Here is an 8,070-nt window from a genome sequence, read left to right on the forward strand (position 1 = left end):
GCCCCACCAAGATAGTAGTTTTCACAGGCAGACAGAACTGAATCAAGTCACTTCATTCAGCTGCTGAGGAAGCCCAAGTCCTGACCCTCCCTGAGTGGGACCCCCACCCTGGATCAGGGCACCCTCCTTGCAGCCCCTGGAACCTACAAGTGTAGGCATTGGTGGCATCTCTCTTGTCCTCTCACAGGGCCGAGGGGGCAAAGGCAGCATCTATGTGTGGGCCTCTGGGGATGGTGGCAGCTACGACGACTGCAACTGCGATGGCTACGCCTCCAGCATGTGGACCATCTCCATCAATTCGGCTATCAATGACGGCAGGACAGCCTTGTACGATGAGAGCTGCTCCTCCACCCTGGCCTCCACCTTCAGCAATGGAAGGAAGAGGAACCCCGAGGCCGGAGTGGTAAGCACAGCTACTGGCCCTCTGTGAAGCTGTGGAATGCACAGACACCGATATCATGCGCGGATACTGTGATATTATGGGAGAAAAGGGAGTGCCCCCTTTCCCCAAAAAGTTAGCGCATGTTCTGAGGGGAGATCCATCTTATTCCAGGCTTGATAATGCCTTGTTATTGAGATAGAGATGTACATACCACATATGAATTGAAAGCAAAAAACGTGATGACCCCCTTCCAACTTCTTTTTCATAGATTGTCTTTCTCGTTTATTGTTTCGGTTTACAAATAATTATGAACTCTGGTTTATCAAAAAGTTGCCCAGGCAGGTCACTTATAAAGAGAACTAATATTAAGAATTTGGGCATCACATCACAACCCCATCTAAGCCAAGAAGCCATCCATGTAGTAAAGTAATTAAAAAATAGCATCCATGGGTATTTTTTAGGGCACACACATGTATTTTCTCAGAAAAAAAGAGTAGTGATTTTCATCAGTGTAAAATGGATCAATGATTGAGAAAACAAAAATATTAAAAATCACAGTATTTATTGTACTTTTCCGAGCGGCTCTTCCTTCTTGGGCAACTAGGTATAATGGTGAATTTTTTGAGTCCCTTAGAAATATATATCTGTACATTGTAATGAACCTTTTTTTATCTCTTCCTCTCTCTGGGTATTTCCCTCACATATCAGCCTTTCCTCATACGTCCAAGCCAAGAACTTGGTAGATGTTTCAATAGTCCTGCTGAATTAGTTACACCCTGACCAGCTACCCACCTCAGCTGGGGCTTCTTATGGGTGGATAGCAAGAACTCAGAATACAATCACTGCCAACCAGTGCTTCTATTCCAAATTCTCACGTGGGTCCACCTTGGCAAGCTGGCCAGGCTCTCACATGAGATCGCTTTACCTACAGGAGATACAGACTTTGGCCTGGCTCCCTCCATGAGCCCTCCTGGGTTCCTCCTTAGTCTTGAAGAGAATAGAGAGTGTGCTAGCTCCTCCCAAGCAGAAAGAGACTTCAGCTCCTCTTATCCTACACAGAAAGAGAGAAGAGCAGCAGAAAGAGACAAGCGAGGGAGGCCCCAAACCTGTTCTGTTTGTAATGCTTCACTACTCCCCCTGGAAACTCCTTTCCCAAAGGCCTCCCAATGGTGATATTTTGTCTTCAACTTTATCTAGGACTATCTTTCTACTTGGGCTGGAAAAGTGCCTTGAGTTCCCTCTGAATATTGTAATTTTCTCCAATAGATGCCTTTAAACATCCCTGGTACCTTGTTCCTCAAAATAATAGGCCCAGTTGAGGATCCTACAGAGTAGCAAGGATAATTCTTATAGTTCATACATGATTTTAATGAAAACCTGACTCTTACAAACATTGAAAATGATGTTTTCCTCTTTGTGAAAGTTCTTTAAAACTTGGTTGGTCATTAAGAAGATCTCCCCACTTAAGAAGAATTGTGGAGGTAATCACTCACATATAGGTTATCTTGGCTTGACATGTCTCAGAATCTCTCTATGAATTTTAGATGTAGAGAAACATTTTCTTGTAATGGCCTCTCCTTCTAGCAAGTTTTAGCTGAGCATGTTATTCTTCCTCTTTGGGAATGCCATTATTTCCTTCCTGAAGGGAAAATGCTGATACAATGGCCCTTGGGTTTTCTGAGAGCTGATCCCAAGCAACAAAACTCACCATTGCATTGACTATGGTGCTGGTATTGACTAGTCATTTTCTACCTATCATGTTTCCTTTTAGGATCCAGGAAATAAATTTCTCTAGTCTGTGAAATAGCTACAGATATTCTTCTCTGAACAATTACTTTTATTTTTTTATCTTGTAGATGCTGTAACTACAACTCATTGTGTGCCCCTTTTTGCATGGGCTACTAGGAAGCTCAGATAAAAATGTATGACAAAATAGATAGATATATGAGTGCTAAGTTTATTCTTACCTTCATCTTAGTATTCTTCAGAACAAAATTGAGCTTAAATAAAAGAAATGAATAGTCTTCTGCTCCATATTGTTTTGGGGTTCAAAATAGTGTGATTTATTCACTCATTACTCAATATCTTCCCTTTCAGGCAACCACAGATTTGTATGGAAACTGCACTCTGAGGCATTCTGGGACATCCGCAGCTGCTCCTGAGGCAGCTGGAGTGTTTGCACTGGCTTTAGAGGCTAAGTATGTTTCCAGCTCGAGGCCAAGGGGCAGCTCTGCAGGGTGTTTTGACATGTATCTCTCCACCCAACACCAGATGTCCATGGCAAAAGAGGGTGTGAGAGCCCATGAACAGTCAGGGTCAATGAACTCTGGTGGGATTTTCTAAATGAACCATAGGCCATAAGTCTCTCTCTCTTTCTTTCTCTCTCTCTCTCTCTCTCTCTCTCTCTCTCTCTCTCCCCCCGCCTCCCTCCCTCCCTCCCTCAAAACTACATCCCTAGGACAGTGCAAGACCCCAACTCCCAACTGCATATATTAATTACTTACTCAGATACAAAATAGGAGCATGGAGATATTTTTTCTTTAAAAAAACTTCTCTTTATACTTTGTGTATCCCTTGGCTATTTTACTCCAATAATACAATCAGCTAAATAAAGGAAAACCATTACCAGCCTTAGTATCTAGCAAGGTATGTCAGAATGTGTGGCAAACAAGATGCTCCCATTCAAGATTTGTTAACTTATAAAGTGGATTCACTTTTTAACACTGAGACAAGGTGGGCAAAGTCATGCAGTAGAGACCAAGAAATGGGATTTATTGGGAAACTTTCCAAGCTATAGGTAAAAAAAGAACTATCTCTCTGTTGTCACCCTCCCACAGAGAGGCCACATATCACTACTGCTGGGCACACCTTGGATATGAGCATCAGCCAAGGTACTTGCCCACCTGCTACTCTATATTCTCTTAGTGCAAGCCAGAGGCTGGCCTTGTGTTTAAGCAATGAACATGTGGGCTTCAGGCACCATGCACTTGGTGTGAGTGCAAATGTCTGCTATGTAGGGAGTTGTCTGAGAATGCAGCACCAGGAACTTGTGAAAAGTTGGGTTCAGGCTCCTGGGGATGCAGAGTGAGTCCTCATCCCACATCCCTCAACCGTTGCTAGGCAACCAGAGCTTCTAGCATTACTCTCCAGGCAGCCCTGCTCATCTCTCTCCACATACGCACTACATTTTCTGATTTGCAAAGGAAGCAAAAGTTGATTTCTAGAATGGGAAGGGACGTTGAACAATTATCTAATCCAACCCTCTGCCTTCAAGCAGAAAAGGCATAATTATCTTCCTTTTACAGATAAGACCCCAAATTGGAAGGTACTCCTCTTTTTGGATCAGAAAAATCCACTTTGATTCTCCTAACAAAAGTCAGATGGAAAATTTAGGGCACCAAGAGATGGGCACTGGTCAAAGCATTCCTATTTTCACATAGTGTCCTATTAAACACAGAGACCTAAACTTACTCACAGCTTATGTGCGTTTCCTGCAGATGAAACTGTTCAGCCGGCTCCCATGAAGAGCTCTGGAGTATAAATTATGTCTCAGAGATTGTTCTACCTCTAAACACAGGAGCTGGGCTCCCATGTTCTTGTGCTGGCCAGTCATTGGCTAAGAGCCACCTAGGGAAACAAACTCTGAGGCACCTCTGGCTTCCTGCACCTATGAGCAAAGGAGATCCAATAGCCAGCAGTTAAAACCACTGGTTAGCATGAAATAGCACAAAGAGAGACCCCAGAAGGAGGAGGAGGGAAAACCTCTCCATGAACAGTTCCCACAGCTCTTCTCTCTTTATCTTGGGACAAGGCAACTGAGAGTCCTCAATGACAAGTGTGACAGCAGTGGAGAGCTCTTTCCCACCCGGAGGACCAATAAAAAAAAACTTTTACAAAGAAATTTGGATGCAGTAAACAAATAACCTTGTCTAAATGTATGCCCATCAGGACCAAAAAAGAGGGAGAACAATTGCCCCATGACTCCAGGGGAGAAAAGGAAACCCTTCCTCTTTCCTGCCTAGTCACCACTTCGTTGTTTAATCTCATAAAATGTTTCCCTCCAAATGCTTGAAAATGGCTTCTTGAGTCACAGGGAATATTGCTTACATTTCCCAGTGTGACCAATTTTGTTGAAATATCAAAGGATTTCTTTAGTGGGAGGTGACTGCCATCTTCAAATATTTTATATTCTCTATATGACTCAGGGTTTTCTGTGTGGTTCTAGAGGACTGAGCTAGGTTTGAGGGGTAAAGTTCGTAAAGAGGCAAATTTTGCCTCAAAAGAACCATTTATAGTAAAGTGGCCTATATATTGGACTAGAACAATGTTTTCATAACTGACTTCCCAGGGGATGAATTTTTTTTAATGTAAACCTTTCATCAAAGTACAAATATTAGGCACAGCTCAATGACTTCTTACAAGGCTACTAGATCCACATAACCATCACCCAAATCAAGAAGCAGTCCATTACCTGAGGACCAGTCTGTGGTCTTTTGTTCTGAGAGTCTGAGAGATTCCTCCAGGCTATTGTGTGTGGTTATAGGTCATTCATACTTGTGGACTATTACTCCATTGTATAAGTGGATATTTGGGTTATTTCCACTTTAGGGCTATTATGAGTAATATTGCTATGAACATTCTTGTACATGTCTTTTGGTGAAGCTATGGACACATTTCTGTTGGGTGTTTACTATGGAGTCAAAATGCTGAGTTAGGGATGTACATATATGCAGCTCCAGAAGTCACTGCCAAGTAGTTTTCCAAAGTGGATGATCCCATTGATACTCCTTCCAGTAGTGTATGAGAGGTACAGGTGTGCAGTGGAATTGCATTGTAGTTTTAATTCGCATTTCCCTGATAACTGGTGAAGTTGAGCACTGGGGGGAGTTTTGAAAACGATAAATTTGCAAGTTTCAGCCAAAAAAAATCACTGAATACAAATCCCTAGGGACAGATGGCCCAGGAATTTATCTTTCCGACCCCATTCCAGGTACTACATAAGCAGCCAGCCCTTTGCTAGTTTGTGGACTGGGGTGTGTGGTACCAAGTAAGTCAATGGCTCTATGAACCTCTGAATCATGTTGTTGTTGTGCAGAATGTGAATATCTAGACTCAGCCTCCGATCAGGTGCTGGGATAAGGTCAAGATTGAAGACAGAAAATCCAAATAACAATAGCTAAACCAGGAAGAGGGGCAGTATTTTTCTGTCATGTGAAAGATAATACAGAGGTAAAGCGCCCAGGGCAAACATGGGGGTACTGCCCATGAGTCAGGGAATCCAGCTCTCTCTGGATTTCTGCTCTTCCATCTCATGTTCTCTATACGCTGCTGGAGCTCCAGCCATTGTGTTTATATTTCAGGCAAGAAAAGAGGAAGAGCAAAGGGGAAAAAAAAGAAACTGACCAGCTGAGTCAGCCCTGTTCAAAGGTTTTTCCAAAAAGCCCCACCCAGTGACTTCTACTTATTTCTCATTAGACAGAACTGTCACAAGACCCCTCCAGACTGCAAGGAAGGCTAGAAAATGTAGTTTTGTTGCTGATAACATTGCTGTTCTGAATGAAATTGAGGTTTTCTTATTATGGAAGGAAGAAGGATAGCTTGAAAAGAAAGAAATGCTAGTGTCTTCTAGCAACTAAGTGGGCAATTACTCATCTTCGGATCTCTATTGTCTCTATTATCTGAAAAATAGAAAGTTAGATCATCAATAAGTCTCCTATGACTTTTTGGATAAAAATATCATGGCTTTAAGAAACTATATTTTTTAATTAGATATGTGTAGATTTTAGGGTTGAATGTGACTTAAAGCTGAAAAATATTTACTTACTTTAAAATATTGTGACCAATACTTTACCTGGGAAGCTATCTATTCTCTTCTAACATCAATGCTCGATATATGCAATAGATTTTATTGTTAATAATAATAACCTCTTTATTGAGTGTCCATTACCATGCTTGTTACTTTTCACATGGTAACCTACATTTACACCCTGCAACAAACCTCTAAGGCCTTATCCCCATTTTATAGATGAGAACCCTGAGGCTAGGATTGTTAAAGTAACTTGTCCAAAATCACACAGCTGGAAAATAGCAGAGCTGAGATTTAAACCTTAGGGAGCCTGGGCTCCAACTCTATGATCTTTCCTTGGCTCAACTATGCAACTTAGAAGAGCCACCATCTGGGCTGAGAGTCTCACCACTTATTCTGCCCAGGGCGGTGGGCTGCAGTGAATGAACTGGTTTTCCTCAAAAGCAATGCACAAAATCAAGCTTCAATTTCTTCAAAATGAGATTTTGCACACCAGGGTGTCATGTAAACTAGGTTTTCTCTCACGGTTTATAAGACTTAGGCAAATAGGGACTGTAGAGAAAATACCAGCTTGCCTTACAAATGCATTACTTTTCTCAAACTGGAAATAATCCAAACCCTTAAACTTGTTTTTTAGTCCTGTCAGATTGTAGAGGATAAACTCTGAATTCTAAAGCTGAAAGAAAACAAGTGGATTTTTCCCTACTCCAAATATCTTTTCTTATGCATAAGAGAGCCAGGCCCGGAGCAATGAAGCTGCTTGCTGGGGTTCACACACCTCACTCTGTTCAGATAAAGATTATATCCAGTAAGTAGAGGGATTAAAATTCTATTGGCTTCTAGAATGTACCAGATGTTAGTAGAAGTCTTTCCTCCAACCTTAACACTGCAACCTCTGTAAAACATTCAGTTTTCAAGTTCTCTAAAGATGCATGTTCTCTCCTTAAATTCTCTTTGCTGTCTTGATCATTAGGAAAAAAATGTGAATTGGGTCCAGGAGAATTTGATACCATAAATAGGACTCTGAAAGGTGATGGTGAGGGGCAATCCTCACAAACAGGGAACTCAAAAAAAAGGGTTAATATTTTATACTGGTAAACCTACTGTACGTTTTAGCTAGTGCAAAACTCCATAGGTGATCTAGTTCTTCCAATTATACATAGGTGAACAATCGTAAGTATGTAATACACTTGCGAGGACACAATCGTGAGTATGTAATACACTTGCGAGGACCAACTTTAGGTGGTTTAGGAAACAGTCCTTCCTGAGTCTGCCCAGTACAAGATTCCTCTTTCAGTCGTGCAAGGCCATTCTCTTCCTGGGCTTCACACTGGCTTTCCCAAGAGCTCCACACCTCTGCCACAGTGTCCAGGATTTTCTCCACAGTGTCCTGAGTGACCTCTTTCTTTGAAGCCCTGGCCTCTCCACATGAAGACATAACCATCCTCCAACTCCACTAGACACCTTGGTTTCTACTTTGATCTCTTTGCATGCTCGCTCTCAACCAAGAACCAGCTGGTCTACCCTGAGTGGCTTAAGACAATTAAACATCTGTCCTTGGAACATCACAGTTTCCTACAAGTGATTGGAGCCAGATGCACAAATGTCACAATTTTTGTTGAACATTTGGTATTTACGCATGCACGGCCTTGTGACCACTCACTCCCAGCTTTGTTCCTTATGGCCATACCTGGGCCAGATTCCTGCAGCAGCCTCTGACTTGTGTGGTCATGCCTTCTAGTCCCATGCTCCCTGTTGATGTTCATAAAGATCAGATCACATCTCATTCTGCCTTTACTGGCTGTCACTTGACATAAAGTTCCAGTGTACTAATGTGGGTGAACACCCTGTCACCCTCTCCTGCCTTAAAATTACTGGGTCT

At 42.2% G+C, this 8,070-nt stretch overlaps 1 protein-coding gene across 1 annotated transcript in view; it reads left to right on the plus strand.

Moving 5' to 3' along the window:
* The window catches only part of PCSK2 (proprotein convertase subtilisin/kexin type 2), a 258,735-nt gene that overhangs the window by 235,454 nt on the left and 15,211 nt on the right, over positions 1 to 8,070 (plus strand). The window contains exons 9-10 of the mRNA XM_011371282.1: positions 188 to 403; positions 2,480 to 2,580. Coding sequence (XP_011369584.1) covers positions 188 to 403; positions 2,480 to 2,580 — 317 coding nt within the window. The remainder of the gene's footprint in view (positions 1 to 187; positions 404 to 2,479; positions 2,581 to 8,070) is intronic.

This window comes from Pteropus vampyrus, unplaced genomic scaffold (assembly GCF_000151845.1).
Source record: "Pteropus vampyrus isolate Shadow unplaced genomic scaffold, Pvam_2.0 Scaffold7, whole genome shotgun sequence".
NCBI classification, from domain to species: Eukaryota; Metazoa; Chordata; class Mammalia; order Chiroptera; family Pteropodidae; genus Pteropus; species Pteropus vampyrus.